General features: G+C 48.5%; 1 protein-coding gene across 2 annotated transcripts; it reads right to left on the bottom strand.

Moving 5' to 3' along the window:
- Positions 1–281: 281 nt before the first annotated feature.
- On the bottom strand, positions 282–4060 carry LOC121285009 (twist-related protein 2-like). 2 transcript variants are annotated; one of them, XM_041201080.1, is made up of 3 exons: positions 3932–4060; positions 3077–3600; positions 282–1236 (listed from the first exon to the last, which is right to left on the bottom strand). In XM_041201080.1, the coding sequence occupies exon 2, from the start codon at positions 3586–3588 to the stop codon at positions 3088–3090; it is 501 nt and encodes a 166-aa protein (XP_041057014.1). In that variant the 5' UTR covers positions 3589–3600; positions 3932–4060; the 3' UTR covers positions 282–1236; positions 3077–3087. The 2 variants fall into 2 exon arrangements, with proteins under 2 accessions (XP_041057014.1, XP_041057015.1); XM_041201081.1 differs by having other exon boundaries at positions 282–796.
- Positions 4061–21511: the final 17451 nt, after the last annotated feature.

Genomic DNA, 21511 nt, shown 5'->3' with positions numbered 1-21511 from the left:
AGACATTGTCAGTTTTGAGATTTCGTCAGTTTTGAGATTTTGTCAGTTTTAAGGCTTGTTCTTTCTGTCTGATTGTTTTATTTAATCAGGAAAATCAGTTTTTTCCTCCCTATTCTTTAAAAATGACTAAATTTGTTTCTGCGTAACCAGGCAATAACTTCAATTTTGTTTAAAAATCCATATTTCGACCCCCGCCCCAATCGGCTCACACGCACGGACTCAAGAGGACCAAGTTCTGAATCGCCAGAAGGAAGCCAGCAGATCACCGCCTCACACACCCATTCGGTGATAACACTTTTTAATAAATAAACTAGCAAGATTTACACGCGACAGAGAAACGTTAACAAGGTGAAGCTTTGCTTATTCCAGGTTTACTGAGGACGAACAAGCAGTGACCAGAAGTGCTGATATTTTATTCTTTTTTTTTGTTTGCTTCTCTTGATCTGTCTTGGTCCAATTTGTCTGGATGGTTAACCTCAGCAATCGACTAATTTTTACTCTAAAGCATAAAGCGGATGGGAAGATCCCCAACGCGCTCAGTCCGAGCGAGGTCCTGGATGCGGATATTGTCACTTGATCACGATTGAATCGCACACTCTTCTCGTACTGCGGGGCGATGTTTGACTTTTTTGGCGGTTTTTTTTTTAAAAAAAGAGACACTTTATTTATCCTTCTTTGCTGCTGAAATCTTTCAATTCACTGTCCGTTCTGGAAGACTTGTTTTGAGAGTTCAGAGCCTTTGTGAGGCGAAATAGGAATGATCGTTCACTTCCAATCTTCACTGACATTTAACTGCCTGTCAACACACAGATCGGGAAAGGTGACTTTAACCACAGCGTCCCAGTCGCTAAGCAAGTAAAGCAGAGTAGACAAAACACATTGCTCATATTCTAACTCCTCGCTGTCACTCTGGAGGTGAAGAATGGCTGGCGAACGAGACCGGGAGATAAGGTCGTTCGCATAAGGAGGGCCGGATAACCCTCGTTACATCTGAGCGGGCTCCGTATCAATAAACTAGCTAGACCCACGCTCCGATAGATAGGTCTACACAGTCAATCGAAAGTAAAACGCGCGTTCTCGTTGCAAAGGCACATGTTAGTTGCACGTGTCAGGATAATATCTTATTTCCAATTTCATCCGGATCATGTACAGTAAATATCAAGAGTGTCTCCAATGTCTCGGGGCACCTCAGAGTGGAACATGCTGTCTGGAGGATGTTGAATCTTACTGCAATTTCTGTAATATTCAATTCAAAATGTTTTGTATTGAACTTTAACAAATTGTATTAATAAAGTATATTTTTTGGAAATAAAATCTGGTTATACATTATAAGTATTAAATTGATAATTTAAAAAAAATAAGTATATATAAACAGTCGTTCCTGATCCTCGCATGAATATTAGTAACTTGCTCACGGAAGCAAGTTCTTCACTAATGTCCCTGCCCTTTCATCTACTGACCCATTTCCTAACCTGCGGGTGATTATGGGCACCCGATAGGATTCTTTGCGACCTCTCCCCAATCCCACCTTTAAAAAATTCTGAAGGATTACATATGTTTTCATAATCACTGTAAAATATGATTGTAATCCAAACCGTAATGAAACGTAGAATCTAAGATTAAATGTGCTCTGTTGTAACTTTCACACAGCTCCGACATCGCCCGGGTTAAGGAGCATTTACCCCCGTATTTAACGCCCTCTCTGTGCCTTTAAGTCTCAGTCACTCTGCCCTGTAAATTTTGGCGATTGCTAACGGGAGAAATAGATTTCCAGCCCCAGACGCTGAGTGCAGACGGAAATCATCTGAATGTGGAACTTGCAAGGGGACTTTACAAGCAGAAAATCTGTCTGCTGCCCCGCATTTCAAAGAGACAGGAACTGTTGGGGGGACCCACTGCAGGAATTGAGTTTGTCGGTGAATGGACACCTTGTATATTGCCACACAACTGTTTCAGAAACAGCAAGCCTGAGTTCCATTCACCCAGGAGTCCTCCATGCTTTCACCCCCTCACACTCTCTGACACACAAACACACACACACTCTCTCCCCCACCCATACACATACACCCAGACACACACACAGACATCCAGACACACATGCTCACCCACCCACACACACCCTCCCACACACACACACACACACCACCCACACATAAACACCCAAACACACTCACACAGACGTCCAGACACACATGCCCACCCACCCACACCCACCCACACACACACACAACAGACTCAAACACCCAGTCACACACAGACACACACACAAACACAAACACACACATACACACAGTCTCTCTCACACACACCCAGACACGCACAGTCTCACACACATATCCAGTCTCACACACACATCCAGTTTCTCTCTCTCTCTCTCTCACACACACACACACACGCATACATCCAATCTCACACATACACTGACAGACACCCAGACACAGATACCCAGACACACACAGTCTCACACACCCAGACACACCCAGTCTCACACACATACCCAATCTCACACACACACACAGCCAGACACACACAGTCTCTCTCACACATACAGACACACACACACACGGACACACACACACAGTCTCCCTCTCACACACCCACACATATACAACCAGACACACACAGTCTCACACACACACACACACACACACAGACACACACACACACACCCCGATACACACAATCTCATACACACACACTCAGAAACATATACACACACACGCACAGTCTCTCTCTCTCACACACCCACACACATACACCCAGACATACACGCACAGTCTCTCTCTCACACCCACCCACACACATACACGCAGACATACACGCACAGTCTCTCTCTCACACCCACCCACACACATACACCCAGACACACGCACACAGTCTCTCACACACGCACACACACCCAGACACACACAATCTCATACACACACTCACTCAGAAACACACACATACACGCGCACACAGTCTCTCACACACTCACACCCACACACATACACCCAGACACACAGACACACAGACTGCTGGCCTTGACAGTTTGGGTAGGAACGTAGCCGAGTGGATTAGATTGAGGAACACGTACCGTTCTGGAGGCTAGTGAGTGGCGGACATGGACCAGGCCCCCTCCATTCTCCACACGGAGAAAGCGTAACTCAGTCTCTCGTGGGCCACATAGCTGCAGCTGGTCATTTTCTGGTCCATCTCGTCGCTCTGTAGAACCTGATAGAGGAAGTCGATGTACCTGGCGGCCAGCTTGAGGGTCTGGATTTTGCTCAGCTTGTCGGAGGGGAGGGTGGGGATGATTTTCCTGAGCGACGAGAACGCCTCGTTCAGCGACTGGGTTCTCTGCCGCTCCCGGACGTTGGCCAGGATCCTTTGACTCTGCAGCTCCTCGTACGACTGCGAGCTGGGGCTGGACTTCTTGTTCCGCTTGCCGGGGTTGGGGCTCCCGTCCTCGCTGGACTTCTTGCAGTACCTCCTCTTGCTGTCGTACCTCTTCTGCTGCCGGTCTGCCTCTTCCTCGCTGCTAGCCGGGCTGTCCGCGGGAGACCCGGGCAGGCTGCGGGGACTGGCCTGCATGATGCCTAAGGGCATGCTACACAGTCCCTGGGAGTGGGGATGGGTGCACAGGGGTGGGGGTGGGGGGGGTGGGGGGGTGGGGTGGGGGGGAAGGGGGGGAGGGTGGGGGAAAGGGAGGAGGAGGGAGGAGGAGGGAGGAGGAGGGAAGGAGGGGAGGGGGGGTGTTGGTTTGGGGGAAAGGGAGGGAGAGGTTGGTGGTGTTTTTGGGGAGAGGGGGAATGATAGGGGGGGTGGGTGGGGGGGGGGTGGTAGAGAGAGAGAGAGAGAGAGAAGCAAAGAAACGGAATGAACGGAATAAAGGCTTCACCCTGCGGACCGAATGATAAATATAAATAAAATAATTTAAAAAAAAAAACACCTTCTGCCAGAACTTCAGAACGAAAACCCCCTTCGTCCCCTCAACATGGAAACTTGAGTTCGGCAGAGTCAGGAACTTGAGCGAAATTTCCCAACTTTTTTTGGGATGCGAGGAGGGGGGAGTGTTGGTTGGAAAGGAGGGAGGGAGGGAGGGAGGGAGGGAGAGGAGGGAGGGAGGGAGAGGAGGAGGGGGGTGGGGTGGGGTGGGTGGTAGGGGGGGGGGGGTTGGTTGGTGGGTGGGGGGTGGACAGGCGAGTGGCTGAAGAGTTGTTACGAGTGCGGAGGTGGCAGGAGCTGGTGATTGGCTGGGGCGGGAGGAGGCGGGGCCAACCCTTTCCAGGAGGCTCTCTCAGTTCCAAATCCCATTGCAGGCAGCCAAGAGAAATGCTTCAAGGGGAGGGTTTGGAGGGAGGGAGGGAGGGAGGGAGGGGATGGGGGTGGGGGTGGGCCCTCCTGTCTCATACACTCACAGGCGTCTACAGAACCGAAGGAGGCCGTTCAGCCCATCGTCTGCGCACCGGTCCACAAAGATTCTGACTGCGCTAATCCCATTTTCCAGCGTTTGGCCCGTAGCCCTGGAGGCTATGGCGACGCAAGTGAACATCTAAATATTTCTTAAAGGTTGCGAGAGTTTCTGACTCAACCATCCTTTCAGGCAGTGAGTTCCAGACTCCCACCACCCCTCTAGGTGAAAAAAAATTCTCCTCAACTCCCCTCTTATCTTTCTACCTCTTACCTTAAATCTGTGCCCCACCCCCCCACCCCCCCTTGGTTATTGACCCCTCTATTAATAGAAAAAGTGCCTTCCTACCCATTTCATCTATGCCCCTCATAACCTTATACACCTCCATCAGGTCCCCTCTCAACCCTCCCCGATCCAAGGTAAACAACCCCAGCCTATCCAATACTTCCTCATAGCTCAGACCCTCCAATCCAGCCAGCATCCTGGTACATCTCCTCTGCACCCTCTCCAGTGCTGTTAAATCCCAGGAATTAAAAGCGAGCCCATTACTTTATTCCCAAAGCTGGTGCCAACCGCATGTTTCACAGGATGGAAACATATTTTAGCAGGTGAGTTCACCCGAGAAATGTATTCTCGATGATAGGGAGGGGATAAGCACAAATATAAAACACAAACAGCAACATGACCTTTAAAAGCCACAATGTTTTTATATATATTTTTAAAGTGCTGTGGTGGATCAATCCTCGCCACATCCACACAAAACACACCTGGAGATTGTTGGCAAACTTGACTCCAATTTTGGAGCATGCTTGTGACATTCTCCAGCCTGCTGGTGGCTTTACCTCCTCTGTGAATAAATATTTCTCTCTCTCTCTCTCTCTCTGTCCCCCTTCGGGTGAGGTAACACTCCTGGCAACATAGATAAACTTCAAGCTGTGCACTTTGTACAACAGTTCGGATTTGCCAGGTGCTAATGGTTCCCCCTGTTCATCCCCCCCCACCCCACCCCCACCCCCCCCCCCACACACACACACACACACACACCTCTCTCAGGCCTGTGTTTGCTCAAGGGACAGGCTCTGGTATCTGGGCTCTGGGCTCTGGGCTCTGGGGTCTCGGCTCTGGGGTCTGGGGTTTGGGCTCTGGGCTCTGGGCTCTGGGCTCTGGAATCTGGGCTCTGGGGTCTGGGCTCTGGGGTCTGGACTCTGGGGTCTGGACTCTGGGGTCTGGACTCTGGGGTCTGGGCTCTGGGGTCTGGGGTCTGGGCTCTGGGGTCTGGGCTCTGGAATCTGGGGCTCTGGGGTCTGGGCTCTGGGGTCTGAGCTCTGGGGTCTGGGCTCTGGGGTCTGGGCTCTGGGGTCTGGGCTCTGGAATCTGGGCTCTGGGGTCTGGGGTCTGGGCTCTGGGGTCTGGGGCTCTGGGGTCTGGGCTCTGGAATCTGGGCTCTGGGCTCTGGAATCTTGGCTCTGGGGTCTGGAGTCTGGGGTCTGGGCTGTGGGGTCTGGGGTCTGGGCTCTGGAATCTGGGCTCTGGGGTCTGGGCTCTGGAATCTGGGGTCTGGGCTCTGGAGTCTGGGGCTCTGGGGTCTGGGGTCTGGGCTCTGGGGTTTGGGCTCTGGAATCTGGGCTCTGGAATCTGGGCTCTGGGGTCTGGTGTCTGGTGTCTGGGCTCTGGGCTCTGGAGTCTGGGGCTCTGGGGTCTGGAGTCTGGGCTCTGGGGTCTGGGGCTCTGGGGTCTGGAGTCTGGGGCTCTGGGGTCTGGAGTCTGGGCTCTGGGGTCTGGAGTCTGGGCTCTGGGGTCTGGACTCTGGGGTCTGGGGCTCTGGGGTCTGGAGTCTGGGGCTCTGGGGTCTGGAGTCTGGGCTCTGGGGTCTGGAGTCTGGGCTCTGGGGTCTGGAGTCTGGAGTCTGGGGCTCTGGGGTCTGGAGTCTGGGCTCTGGGGTCTGGAGTCTGGGCTCTGGGGTCTGGGCTCTGGAGTCTGGGGCTCTGTGGTCTGGGGCTCTGGGGTCTGGGCTCTGGGGTCTGGGCTCTGGAGTCTGGGGCTCTGGGGTCTGGAGTCTGGGCTCTGGGGTCTGGGCTCTGGAATCTGGGGCTCTGGGGTCTGGGCTCTGGAATCTGGGCTCTGGGCTCTGGAGTCTGGGGCACTGGGGTCTGGGCTCTGGAATCTGGGCTCTGGAATCTGGGGTCTGGGCTCTGGGGTCTGGGGTCTGGGCTCTGGAATCTGCCTTGGATTCTGTTGGAATCCCTCTCATGGGCTGCCAGGTAAACTTGGGCAATTTGTTTGCCACCGTCACCACTCCCGGGGGTGGTGGGGTGGGGGGTGGGGGGGGGGGGGGGGGTGGTGGTGGTGGTGGGGCGGGGGTGGGGGGGGGGGTGGGGGGATGTGCAACCTCTAAAATAGCGGGTGCTTTCGACTTGCCTGGGGTCTTTATACCTGTACCACGGTCTCTTCACCACATGGGACTGCAGCGGTTCAAGGAGGCAGCTGAACACCCACCTTCTCAAGGGCAATTAGGGATGGGCAATAAATCCGTGAATGGATATCAAAAAAAAAAATTCCTTCTGACACCTCCAAAATTTTTCACCAGTGTCGAGTCCTCCTGCCCAGTGCGTCACCATGTACTAACGCCATCAGCGTCAAACAACGTTAGAAACATTAATGATAACATAAGGTCCGTAAATGCCCGGAATAAACAGATAACCCGGGGCTGGGAATGCGGCGAAATGCACCCCCCCTCCCCCGCCCCCGTTATACGATTTGGTTCAGGAGAATGAAGGCAACAGGTGGGGATCCTGCATTTATTACCCAGGGCCCGACTGTAACAAAATTTACACAAAACACACACACACACACACGCAAAGGTTGTGGATCTTGTTAAACTAATTTGTTCTACGTAACCAGATCCCTGCCCTAAACAGACTCCCCAAACAAGGTCACTCTCGCGATTCTACTGCAACTTATCATTTGGTCCTGGTTTCACTGCAGAAAGTGCAATACTCAAAAAAAAGAAGAGTCAGAAAGCTGCTCCAATAATAATGATGATGATGATGATGATGATGAATAAAGGTGTTGTTCCCCCGAATGAAATTTGGGGACGGTTGCTTCGCTGGCTGGGGTAGAGCCCGTTAAGAGGGGGCGAGAATGGATCCACAACTAGGGTCTCCTCGCCTGTTTGATTCACTCCCCGGTCCTTTGAGCTGATCAACTTGTGTGTGTCTCTCTCTCTCTCTCTCTGTGTGTGTGTGTGTGTGTGTGAGAATCTAATTGATTGAAAATCAGAATATTGTCACAGACTGTCCAAAACCCCCCACTGCCCACATACTGAGCCTCAGCCGGTGCCCGTATCCACGCCCTTGTATTCCTCTTTTTGCCAAGCGTTCTGCTTAAAAGCCAGAGGGTTGCTGGAACTATATTGGCAGGAAAAAAAGTTTTCAAAATGTTTCCGTCCTTGCGTTATAATTGGTTATTGCTTTATTCACAAACTGGCGATGTTACATTGAGAAATCAGCTTTCAGCACCCCCCCCCCACCTTGTTATTAATTTCCTGTTGAATCGCAATTCCAGCTATAACACACAGCCACCATGCAAGAAACGTAAAATATAAAATATAGTCGTTGGCTCTCGCGGAGAATTGTTTCCACTTGAATTGTTGCATTCGACGCTCTTTGACTGCTTCCTGAGAGACTCTTGGAGACAATCATTCGGGTCAACATGCAACAAAGGCAAATCTTTAACTTGTTAAACATTTGCTGTTTGGCTTTCTAATTATTCTAGCCCGGTGGTGCGCCTGAGCGTTTAAGTCCAGAAGCCAAGCCATTGAATTTACGGCAAACTGTAAAAATACCGTATGGTTGTGAAATATTGTCAGCCGCGGCTGCCTCCTTCACTGGTGAATGTGTGTGTGTGTGTGTATATGTGTGCGAGAGAGTGTGTGGGTATGTGTGAAAGTGCGTGAATGCGTGTGCGTAAGAGTGTGTGTGTATGTGTGGATGTGTTTGTGTGTGTGCCTGTGTTTGTCTGCTTGTGTGTTTGCGTGGGTGTGTGTGCTTGTATGTGTGTCTGTATGGGTTTGTGTGTGTGTTTTTATTTGTGTCTGTGTGGGTTTGTGTGTGTGTTTTTGTGTACCTGTATCTGTGAGTCTGAGTGTGTGTTTGTGTATCTGTGTGATTGTATGTATGAGTTTGTGTGTGTCTGTGTCTGTTTGTCTGTGTGTGCATTTGTGTCAGTGTGAGTGTTTGTGTCTTTGTGAGTGTGCCTGTGTGTCTGTGTGTATGTGTCTGTGTGTGTACGCATCTGTGTGTGTGTGTGTTTGTGTATGTGTGTGTCCATATGTCAGTGTGTCTGTATGTGTTTTTGTCTGTGTGTGTGGGTATATTTTTCTGTGTTTGTCTCTGTGTGTGTGTGCCTGTGTGTGTGTCTGTGTGTGGTGTGAGAGGGTGTGTCAGTGTGTGTGTGAGAGAGTGTGTGAGAGAGTGCATGTATGTGTGTGTGAGAGTAAATGTGTGAGAGAGTGTGTGTTTGAGAGAGAGAGTGTGTGTGTGAGAGAGAGTGTATGTGAGTGTGTGAGAGAGAAAATGTGTGCGTGTGAGAGTGTGTGTGAGAGAGTGTGTATGAGAAAGAGTGTATGTGTGTGCATGTGAGAGAGGGAGTGCATGTGTGTGTGTGAGAGAGGGGGAGAGTGGGTGTGTGTGAGTGAGTGTATGTGTGTGAGGGGGAATGTGTGTGTGTGTGTGTGTGTGTGAGGGAGAGAGTGTATATGTGTGAGAGGGAGTGCATGTGTGTTTGTGTGTGAGAGATGGAGTGTGTGTGTGGGTGTGTGTGTGAGGGGAGTGCGTGAGTATGTGTGAGGGAATGTGTGTGTGTGTGTGCATGCATGCGAGAGAGGGAGAGAGTGTGTGTGTGAGAGAGGAAGTGTGTGTGTGTGTGAGAGAGGGAGAGAGGGTATGTGAGAGGGAGTGTGTTTGAGAGTGTGTGTGTGTATGAGAGTGTGTGTGAGAGAGGGAGAGAGTGTGCGTGTGTGTGAGGGAGAGAGAGTGAGTGTGCGAGAGAGAGAGGGGGAGTGCGTGTGTGCGTCTGGACAAACCATTGCTCGAGTTGACACGGCGGCGATTCATTCCCGTCCTATCTCCCTGTTCTGAGCTATTTCTGTCTGTCTGCTCTTTCAATCCCCAATGGTCCTGCAAATTTCTACAGCCCTGGCGTGCTGTTCCCATGGCAACCTGCAATTTCACCTCTTAAAATGACTGGAATTATTAATGTCCACAAGCAACAAAATAATATCAGGAATATTGGCTGTTGAGCTTTTACTGCATCTCATGTCAGACCTTTGACTCACCCCAGTGTCGATGGAGTTAACAGTTACATACTCCATTCAGCCGCAACTCCTAGCGCAGGATGGTCTTTGGCTTAAAACTCTTTACACATTTAAGTCGTTTCTGCTCTCCTGCCGCCCGAGTCGTAGCCCTGGTGAATATATAAACACTAGAGCCGGGCTATGAAGAGAATTGAACCTTTGAAGGCTGGGGAAAGTATGTCCGGCGTTTCCTGTCTCACCTTTATAGGTTCCACATTCTTTGTCGCTGGGACTGTACAAGTCCAAGGCTTCGAATTTCTGAAGCACTGATTTCCGTTACAGACACGGGCTCCCAAGTCTCCCAGCAGCCATTCTCTGTGCAGCACGCCCTGAACATTTGGAATGAGTTTGCACCTTATTTTTTTTTTGTGTCTCTCTCTCTCTCTCTCTCTTCTTCTGAATGAATGACCCCCCTTGGAATAACAATCCTATTTGCATGTGGCCCGGGCGGGGTAAAATAAGAAAGCTGAGAATGAATGAACGCGCGCGCGAGCGATTGAAGCAGACCCTTGACCGGTCAGCAAGCGCAGTTTATACACCACAAACACACACACACACACACACCCACATACAAAAGGGAAGGCGGAGGAGGATAGGTGGGGGGGAGGGGGGGGGGTGGGTAGTCGCATTTGCAAGGAGCGAGCGCAGGGCAAATAATTTTTAAAAAGTGTTGGAATTCAGGGTTCACGATTCCCTCCTTTGCATCGTCTGCTCTTGAGGCTCAGTTCGGATTCCTAGCGTGTGACCCCCCCCCCCCACCCCCCGCACCACCCCCCCAACCCCCGATGCAATGGTGTCTAGTAGCACAAGGCGGTCTTACTGTTGTTTGAACCTGATGCTTAATCCTGGGATCAGTGCCGACTTTTGCTCAGTGCTGTTGAGTATGAAACAGGCTGTGTCTCAATTTTTGCCTGTATCTTTTTTTAAAATAAATAAATAAAGAGAGCCGCATAATTTTATTCCAAGTACCTGTAAAGATTCTGCACAAAAAAAAAACTATGTGAGCCAGTATCCAAAGTAATGATCGGGGCTTTACGAAAGATTAAGATAAACCAGAAAGCTCCTTTTTTTTTTAACATCCTTGTAAGAAAAATCTACACCTGTGTTTACAGTGTTTCAAAGCCAGTCCGCAGTCCCTTTATGCACCGTCACGCACACACACACACACACACACACACACCTCAGCTTTTGCATCTTTGGCCCAGCCCCTACTACCCTGCTTACTAAATCTCTCAACCAAGCTAAATTCTAAGCGCAACTTGACAGCACGCACACAAGGGTGTCCCCTGCGGGCACATGCACCTTGCATTCGCCATGGGTCACCTGCCAAGCAAGGGCGTGTGAACGGCTAAAATGATGAGCGGTGCACTGGAAGGCTTGCATTTACATAGCGCCCTTTCGCGGCGTCTCCCCAGCGCTTTCCAGCCAGCGGGGTACTTTTTTTTTGTGGCGTGTGGTCCCAGTTGCAAATTGGGAAACGCTGGCAGCTAATTTGCACACAGCAAGATCCCACAAGCAGTAATGTGATAATTACCAGAGAATCTGTTTTAGTGAATGCCGATTGAGGGGTAGATATTGGCCATGGCCTCTGGTCTTCCAAAAAAATAATATCTACTCATTACATTTGTAAAAGTGCGTGGCAAAATGTTTCAACTGGAAAACTGCAGAAAGTGGGTGTCTCTCTACAATTGTAATTCTCTTGATATTTATAACATACAGTCCATGCCAGGCATATAGCCCCAGGGGCAAACCATTTCAAATTGCAAAACTATAGAAAGTGCAATAGAATTCAGCTTTCCTTCACACACCTCCCTGAGGTGCCTCGATACCACTCTTGATGTTCACAAAGTGCATTCAATGTCAGGCATACAGCCCAAGGCGGGGAGGGTGGGGGGGGGGGGGGTGGGGGTCGGTGGGTTCTACAAATTCTCCAGCTCCTTGGCGTACTGTGGCTCTTACTCTTGTAATGGGGATCTCTCACATCCACCTCCGACAGTACAGCCCACCCCCAGGACTGAACTTGCGGTGTCAGTCCAGCTCCGGTATTGAAGTGGGGCTTCAATACGGAGCCTTTTGGGTTTGAGAGTCAACCTGCTACCAAGGGAGGCACAGCTGGTGCCGAATAGCCGTTAGTTTAACAGCATTTACCCCGAACCTGCTCCCAGTCTTCTAAGCTGTACACCGCAGCAGGTCGGATTGTGTGCTCAACTGCGATTGCTGTCCGGGGTGAGGGGAAGTATAGGGACCGATTAAACCAACTCACTCACGACACAATGGGGACACAGGTCTCCAGCAGTCGGCTGATCCCAAACGAAGCTGTCTCTCCAACTGAGGCCAATTCTTGAGCGTGCAACTGAGGGAAACTGAGAATTAACTTATTAAACAAGACTGTGGGCTCCCACTCCTTTACAATTCGTGGCAGGTTCGGCGAGAACTCGTTACAAATAAAACTCCTCAAATCATGTTTTTTTATATATATATATAAAAAGCGCGTTCTGTAGTTTCTTCAACAATTTCGTTTAAATTGGTTATGCTTATGAATTTTTTTCATGGTGGTGGTGGGAGTGGGGTGCTGGAGCTGCTTGGGAGCTGGGAGATTACATTCTGCGCGGCTATTACCCGCGAATTTCGCTGGAAGTATCCGGACCTCTCCGAATGATTTGCGCCGGAAACGCAAACGAAAGCTCTTGCGCTGACTTTGGTACCCAGAGCGTGCTCTGTATGACTGACCCCCAGGCAGCGTGTGCCGGTTAACGGGGGGAGGAGGGGGTGGGGGGAATTCAATGCGAGGAGGGCGAGAAGCTAATTGTTTTGCTGGAAAATGATGTGTTCACAGGAAATTCGTCGTTTTCTGATTTTTGTGTCAACTCGCCGAATTCGGTCAAATATTCGTTTTGACTAGGCGGCTGGTTAGGCTTCACTTCCGAAATGTTCGATCCGTTGGGGTGCGTTCGGCCCCTTCAGGACGTGAGCCTGGACTGGTTTGGGTTGCCAGTCGGGGGTGGGTGAAGCGGGTGGGCTGCGTTAGCGGTGGTGTCAAACCGAAGGATGGATGTGTGTGTGTGTGTGTGTGTGTTTCGTTCAGTATCAGCCGAGGTTTGGCCGGTTGCACTCTCATTTCTACATCGGCAGCTTTTTTTTTTTGTGGGGGGGGGGGGGGGGGGGGCGGGGTTGGGGGGTCAAATACCACTCCAGGGGCTTGAAGCTCAGCCAGCTGGCTTTTGACACTCCAGTGCAGCGCCGAGGGTGTGCCGCACAGTCGGCGACACCACCTTTCGGCTGAGACCTTAAGAAAGCAAGTCTCCGCTCTCGGTTGGGCTGGAAAACGCCCGGGTGGAAGAAGGGGGGGGGGGGGGGGGTTGGGGGGGGGGTTTGGGGGGAGGATTTCCCCACGGATTCCCAGTCAGTATTTATTTCTCAATCATCACCGCCCCCCCCCCAAAAAAAAAAATAAAAGTTGTGGTCATTCTCACATTGCTGATGTTGGGGGGCTTTGCTGGACATAAACTGGTGCCAAGTTTCCCAAGCCCCAACAGCGATTACACTTCCAAGAGTGCTGTAGTGGCGTGCGCTTCGGAACACCCCTCGGAGGGCCCGAAAAGCGCTATATAAATGCAATTCCTCCCATGTGATTTGCTAGCCTCGTTCCCCAGTTTGATCGCTAGAGGACGCGAGTTTCAAGTACCCGCCAGGATGCTGATGTTTCGTTTCGAAGCTCCTAGGCCAACAAAATAATGTAGGGCAAACCCAGCATGTGATTTCACGCCTTAAATGTGCATCTTTACATTTAAAAATGATTTTTTTTTAAAAAAAAACAAAACAAAACAGGAAAACAGTTTCCTCCTGTCAGAGCCCAGTTGCTTTCTCTACGGATTTAAAAGGCGAGCGGTAGAGGCAAGAGTTAGAGCAGAACCAACACACACTGTAATTAATATTAAATAACTCGGTCGAACGCTGGATAGAATGTTGATAGCGTTTCAAAGATCGGATAATGCAAAACATTTGTGTGAAAATACCAGCCGTAATGGGAACCATATTAACACAGTTGAAATGATTTCATGGCACCACTCGCTGAGTCGCCTGGGCTGGTCTAAAAATGCATTAGAATCGTTTAATTTCGCGCTCTAATCATTTATTCAATTTCTTTCCTGTGCTAATCGGGCTGGGAGCGTTGGGCGGCGGGGGGTGGGGGGGGGGGGGGGGGGGGGGTAAGTTGTGTCCCGGACGATGTGTCAAAAGGTTGAAAATACGTCCGCTTGACTTTAATTTTAATTTGTTATTAAAGCCGGATCTCACTACTGTCAGCGCCACAACGCTGAGCGCACGCCTGCCTCTGAACGCGTTTGACACAAGAGCTCAACATGAAGCATCACTTAACCTGTTACACGTTGCAAGAAAAAAAAGTGAGCAACGGCCGTTGTTGTTCTTTGGCTATTTCCACCAATTTTATGAGTATGGAGAGATAATTGCTGTCCATAAAGGCTGTATGTACCGCGATAGAGCAGACACGACCAACCGGGTCCTGGCGCGTCTCTCTCTCTCTCTCCCTTTCCCCCCTTTTTGCTTGTGCTGGACATGAAGCTGTGTAAAAATACAAAGTGACCCCTCTGCTGAGGTTTGTTGCTATCACCTGGGGAGCTTTCGATTTCAGAAGAAAACCAGGGCGGGGGTCGGGGGGGTGGGGTGGGGGTGTCTCTGAATTTTAAAGTCTAATCCTGGCTGTCTCCTCTCTCAATTTTCCGCGTTCAGGAGGACGAGAACAGCTTGGAACTGGAATCTAAAACGGCGAGGTGAGATTTCAGGTACACGCACTGGTTCACAGTCCGCCACAGACAGGGCAGCATTACATTCGCTAAGTAACAGTCCGCTGTTTGGAGACTGCCTGGTGAAGTGACATGTCGATTAAGCGTTTGGGTTTGTATAAAACATTCATGACATGGCCAATTTACATCCTAATTTTGCAATTATTTATCTTTTCCTTGGGTCGATTTCTCGGCCCATAAATAATTACTAATTATAGGTAACAGACGAATTGACCGCACAAGCTCACCAATAGCTTTAACCCTACAATCCCACTCGGGCTGAAATTATTGGCAAGGAGATTTACGGTCACCTGTGCAGGAGGAGAGACCAGCTCATTTCAATGTCGTTTGACATGACCTGTCGCCGATTGCAATACCTGATCTGCCCCTAACAGCTGTCCCGAACCACGACACAAACCACTTTAAGCATTGACAGCTTCCCCCCTCCCCGGAACGTGGACAAAACATGGTTTCCCTGAGCAGTACATTTCACGGGGATCAAGGGTACGGATTTTATAAAGCAGTGGTCAGGTCTGAACTGGCAAAGGGACAGTTCAAGTGCACCCGCCATCACTGTATCCTAATCGCGCATCCTCTCGCCTGACCAATTTGGTGAAGTGACCACTGCGAGATGGAATTTTAGACCCCCTGACGGGACGAACTTCACCTTCACCCAGTCTAAGCTGTTTTTCGTAACTTCAGTGTTTTGTGTCTCACTTTTCTCCATCTCTCTGAATTGTAACGTTCGGGCAAACCATGTTTTGTTAAAAGCGATGGCCACTCCTGAACGGGAGCTGTAAGTATTTATACTCCTGAAAATACTAACACAAACACACACACACCTCCCACTGAATACAATTTGAAATTGAGTTCAAATATCGCCAAATTCGATTAATTCCCCGGTTTTTTAAAAAAAAAATCAAACAAACGAACAGATCAGATTTGAAGGCATTTTATCAACATTTTAGGGGGGCAATGGAGATTTTTAGTTTTGAAATGTAGAGTTTTTTTTAAAAAACCATCGGCTGCTATCAAAGAGCTTAAATACAAAGTGAATGGAAACTGTGATAAGCAGCGGGCGCACGACCAGAACGTTAGTAAGAATCACGAATAAGGGAAGTTGTTTCTTATTTTGAGATTCAGTGTTAATTTTAATCAATAGAAATTTTGGGCGGTGCATTCGTTGATTTTTTTTTAAAAAGATCAGTGTTCATTTTGGCCAGCTGGGTTCATTCATCCGACAAACCTCAGGCCGATTGTTTAATTAAAAAAAAATCATGCGTCGAATTGTGACGCCGACACCTATAAAACAAGTAATCATAATCCATAACAATCATAATCCATAACATAACCCATATCAATCCATAACATAATCATGATCCATAACAACCCATAACATAATCCATAACAATCATGATCTTTAACAATCCATAACAATCATGATCCATAACAATCATGATCCATAACAATCATGATCCATAACAATCATGATCCATAACAATCATGATCCATAACCCATATCAATCCATAACAATCATGATCCATAACAATCCATAACATAACCCATAACATAACCCATAACAATCATAATCAATAACATAATCATAGGCAACCATAAAGTGTAAAATAATTAAAGGATTTCACAATTATGAACAACAAGTGTAGAGACAATTATGATACTTTGCAAAATGCAAATCTCTTTAGTTAATAGAATAAATACTGTAGTTGGCACACATCACATGTTGTCAATTTGACCGTTCCCTGCGGGAGATGCTCCGTATGTTGGATAATAGTGATCGGGTGGTGTGCTATTCACTCCAGGTGTCAGGAACTCTCTGAAGAAGGGTCATACGGGACTCGAAACGTTAACTCTGTTTCTCTCTCCACAGATGCTGCCAGACCTGCTGAGTTTTTTTCTCCCCCCGGAACATTTTCTGTTTTTATTTCAGATTTCCAGCATCCGCAGTATTTTGCTTTCATCTCCCTTTACTCCTGCTTGTCTGTGACCCGCCCGTTCAGTTTTGGTGATCCTTTCGTTTTCAGGTTAACGATTGGCGACAAGTGAGTGTTGGCTGCTGCCCAATAACAAGCCCATCTCCTCATGGGCGCAGAGTTACTCTTGGGGAAGGCGTCTCATCTCCCGCAAGGGCACACCCGTCTCCCAACAGGCAGCGAGCCATGCTGTCCAGGGGGGGTCATTTGTACAGCAGCCGTACAGTTTTGGCCACGGTCCTGTGGTGTGGAGTAGAAGCAAGCAAAGGGTGGTCCTCATGTGCGGTGGAGGCCAGGGCTTCTGGTCACAGCTCCATGGGCAAGTTGCCCATACACAGGGGTCAGGCTTGCGTGAGTCGTACCCTCCGGGTGCCAAGACCAGCATTATTGCCCTTGAGAAGGAGATGGGAGCCTTCCAGAGCACCACGGGTCCAAGCGGTAGAGGCCTTTCCACCAACACAAAAACAGAATTACCTGGAAAAACTCAGCAGGTCTGGCAGCATCGGCGGAGAAGAAAAGAGTTGACGTTTCGAGTCCTCATGACCCTTTCCACCAACGCCTGTTAGGGTGAAGTGGTGTTTACAGGTGGGGAGCTGCTGCCTTTAGCCTGCCTGAGGCTGAAGGTGGCAGGTCCAAGTCGAGGGTGTCCAGGTGGTGCGACAGTGTCGGTGGTGGAGTGGCTGAATGTTGCGGGGGGGGGGGGGGGGGGGGGCGGCGGTGGGGGGTGGGGGTGGGGGGTGGTGGAAGGGGCACCGCACAAGAGGCAGGAGTGTTGGAGCTGCACTCACCCAGACCAGCCTCCTTGAGCTGTGTCTTGCCGGCGGTGTCGAGGCGAGGGAGTCAGCCGCTCTCCACAGAATGCTTAGCCCTCTGACCCGCAGTGCTGACGGTACCTTAAAGGCTGCTTCAATTCAGTCCCTGAGAGAGGCCTCGGTGTGATATACGCAGCTTGTTGAGCTGGGTTGATGCCCAAGTTTGCTCGACACCTCGCCATCCACCTTCCCTGACTCCCTCCCCTCCTCCCTCCTCCTTCCTCCTCCTCTCTCTGGGGTCCCAGGGTGGAAATCACTTCGAGCCTAAAGCAGGCGAGGGGGTGCGGGATTGTTGAGCTCGGCTAGTCCTGGAATCTGCAGCGCATTATATCGAGTCTCAGTGAGCGAGGTGAAGAGCGAGGGGGCATAATGTGGTCAATAGGGTCAAATTGACTGCCCCGCCACCCAAACAACCAAACTAACTCTAAGAGAAAAGAAAGAATTATCAACCCTTCATCTTGAACAGGCAATGAAGAACTCACATCGCCTCCACTCCCCAAATCAACTGAACATCAGGCACCAGGACTAAACAATCCTTTATTTATTCTAATGCAAGAATAATGCTACACAGCAATACACATCATTAAACGATGGGTAATGAAATATAGAGTGGCCTCATTGATAAATGCATAAGTATGCTCCCCTTGGAAAATTTGATTTAAAAAAGTTCAATAGGAAATTAAAGCTGGTTAAGTGCTGAGGTTTTTTTTAAAACAAAAGCTGAGCTGTTCCCAGTTATTTAATAGACGGTTTCTACTTTTAGATGATTACCGAATGGATCATATTTAACACCTGTTTAAACACCTGTTTAAACCTTCAATGAAATCCTTCCTTTTCCAAATCGCTCCTCTGTTAAAGACTCACGCATAATTCTGTTCGGAGGGAGCAAATAAATCCTATTTGAGTGTGTGCTGTTAACACAATTGAAATGTCGACCAATTTACCACGAGAGACTTCTCTTTCCCATCTGCAAGGTATTAAAGGGTTCGATACTCGATGTGCAGTGAATTATCCAGTCAATATGGGAGCCACGTGCCTATTCAATCACCCACCACATTAACCAAGTGAGTCCCACCCACACATATTCCAACTCGCATCAATTCAGAATTAGGTACAAAATGCACGAATATACTTAGACTCTTTACAATAAAAAATATACACAAGCTGCATGTGCACATGTACAAATGCATTCAGATAGATAGACTTACTCGGGTACAAATACATAAAAAAATACACAATGCACTCGTAAAAGATACACAGATATTTAGTTGCACGCACACACATTGAGACACCACTGATATACGCAGTTACAAAGATGCACAATTATACACAGGCACAAACTTATAATTGAGGCATACATATCCAGACTCAAATACACAAATTCGTTGTCACACTAAATCGAACACACCGACACGCAGATACGAAGTGATAAATCCACACCGAGAGAACATGTGTGAAGGCAGATGATACATTGAAATTTGTTTTTATTCATTCATGGGCCAGCATTTCCTTCCTATCTCTAGTTGCCCCTTGAGAAGGTGGTGGTGAGCTGCCTTCTTGAACCGCTGCAGTCCCTGGGGTGTAGGTACACCCACAGTGCCGTTGGGGAGGGAGTTCCAAGATTTTGACCCAGCGACAGTGAAGGAACGGCCGATATGTTTCCAAGTCAGGACCGTGAGTGATTTGGAGGGGAACTTCCAAGTGGTGGTGTTCAGTGTTCAGGAGCTGAATTAGCAGGTTAAGTGATTTTGAGAATGAAATCAGTTGGTTGCACCCTTTCTGTAACACAGGCTGATTCTACAGCGTTCTACCATGTCCAGTAGTTTTTTTTCCTGTTAATAACATTGTCTTTCTACTCAACCTATTATAAAACACTGCCTCGTGATCAAGGGTTAATTTTTTTGTTTTCGATTCGTGGAGTTTCAGGCTAATAATTTATGTACGGAATGATTCAGCTTTTGTTAGGATTGAAAGCAGATTGGTACTAAGACCCACAACAGCACCAAGTGAGAGGCTCCTGTATACATCCCCCCTTGGACTGAGGTAGCCTAACAGACCACCAGGCCCTTTCGAACAGGACAGAAGTTTCAATCCTTTGAAGAAGAGCACCCACAATCAGAGCATATACACATGTGTATGTGTGTTTTACATGTACATGGTGACTGACATGTTTTCTATCTGTGGCAGTGCAGGCCCTCTCCAGGATAGGGAACGTCCCCAGAGAGGGATATAACCACATGCAAAACCTCCCAGAGGAAGGGTGTGAAAAAGATGGAAGAGATTGGATTCTCGTTCTCTCTTTCTATACCTGGATGAGTTTTATGAGCCTATGTTTTCTCTGTATGATTCCCCCTGAACTCCACTGAGGTTAACCTCGTACAGTGGGAATATTTTGAACTTTTCTTTTGTAACAACTAACTCTTAAGGTAAAGCATCGCTGCGGAGGTGTCTTCACTGAAAGAGCTACCGGGTGTAGATGCCTGTTTAACTGTTCTTTCCAAAACTTTTGGCTTTTTTTTGGGTCAACCTAAGCCACGCTGGGATGTCTGGTGCAGTGGGGACCACCTCTGTCTCTGAGCCAGATACTCTGGGCTCGACACCTTCAGACCATGAACTCTCTCCTCCCCCTTGGCTCTGTTTTGCTCCATTATTTATTTATTTACTTTTTAATATATTTTTTCTATTTAATGATTTGCTCATTTTTTAAATCCTTTTCCCAACCCCCTCCTCCCACAGGGCCAATTGACACTTGTTTTTATGTTTTGCTTTCACACAGCGCTGACCCTTGTTCTGCTATTAACACATTCTTCTATCTTACCTTGGTGCTACTATCAGCACCTTCTTTAGTCTTTAACACCACCATTAACACTCCCTTTGTCATGATATCTTTGTCAATCCCCCCTGAGTTCCCACCTGCCCCTGACCTTCTACCTTGCCCCACCTGCTCCAGCCCCTCTTAAACTGTATAAAATCCATCACACCTCAAATTCCCTTTAGCTCTGAAGAAGAGTCATACGGGACTAGAAACATTAACTCTCTCTCTCTCTCTCTCTCTCTCCACAGCTGCTGCCAGACCTGAAGCATTTTCTGTTTTTACTGAGTTCGGGCCCCACTTCCGGACTCGATAACCAAGGAAGTTGGTTTGGTAAGGTGACCAAACTCATTAAGTACCTGTCCAAGCCTGGGCCAGAGCGGGAGAGATTCCTGGTCAGCCTGGTCAGATGGAAAAAAAAAATTGGAGCCTCTACCATAGCTCCAGACTACAACATGCATGGAACAGTGTGTGCTGCTGCAGTGAACTGTAACGCACAGGCGTTATTTAATTCCCAGTCAACAACAACCGATCATAATTGTGAATTCTTCTTCCCATGTGTTAGTGAATGTAAAAGCCCGGAAAGACTCGGTTCAATAGTTCGAACACCAGGAACGGACTTAAAACAATTTATTAAACAATTATTTCACTGAAAACATTATAACACAATCTCCACTACCGGCGTCAATCTAATGGACATAATAATTCGTCCCTCCAACACTTCAATAATGCTTCTGTTGTCTTTGGCGTGGTGTCACCTCGATTTGTCTTATTTAATTTCGGGCGCAAACGGCCTCCTCTCGCTTTTTATTTTTGCATCTTATCAAAGGCTTTTTTTTATTTAATAAAAACAATCTGAATAAGTGGCTTTAACGCGGACAGTGTTCATCGTTCAATACATTCATTTCGAAGTTAGAGCAGGAGCTGGAGTTAAACCCTTTGGTAGCAACAATGCTGAGTCACTGCATGAACAAAGTATGACCAGGATAGGAGAGAGGGACGGTGTCAGGGGGTGAATAATTTGCAGGTCCTGGATTCTATGACCATTGTACCTTAATAACAATTAACTCTCCGCTCTTGGAGCCAAGGCGAGTTTATTTTAAGTCTTGACACTGAAGGCTGGTGCTTTGCACATCGAAATTTAAGGATCAAATTAAAAGTGAGAGGAGATAATAACAGGGCCGCACATCACAGGAGGAAGCAGCTGGGAAGAACGGTCAACGGGGGAAACGAAAATATGAAACATCGAGCCGGCTGCTGACAGGAGAAGCGAAGCTGGGGAAACATTTGTAAAGTACGTTCACTTAGTGTGCAGGCGCGGGCGAAGCATTCCCGGTGTCAGGAACA

This window comes from Carcharodon carcharias, chromosome 12, assembly GCF_017639515.1.
Source record: "Carcharodon carcharias isolate sCarCar2 chromosome 12, sCarCar2.pri, whole genome shotgun sequence".
Lineage (NCBI taxonomy): Eukaryota > Metazoa > Chordata > Chondrichthyes > Lamniformes > Lamnidae > Carcharodon > Carcharodon carcharias.
Note: the sequence above shows the minus strand (reverse complement) of the source record. Positions and strands in the feature narration are given on the sequence as shown.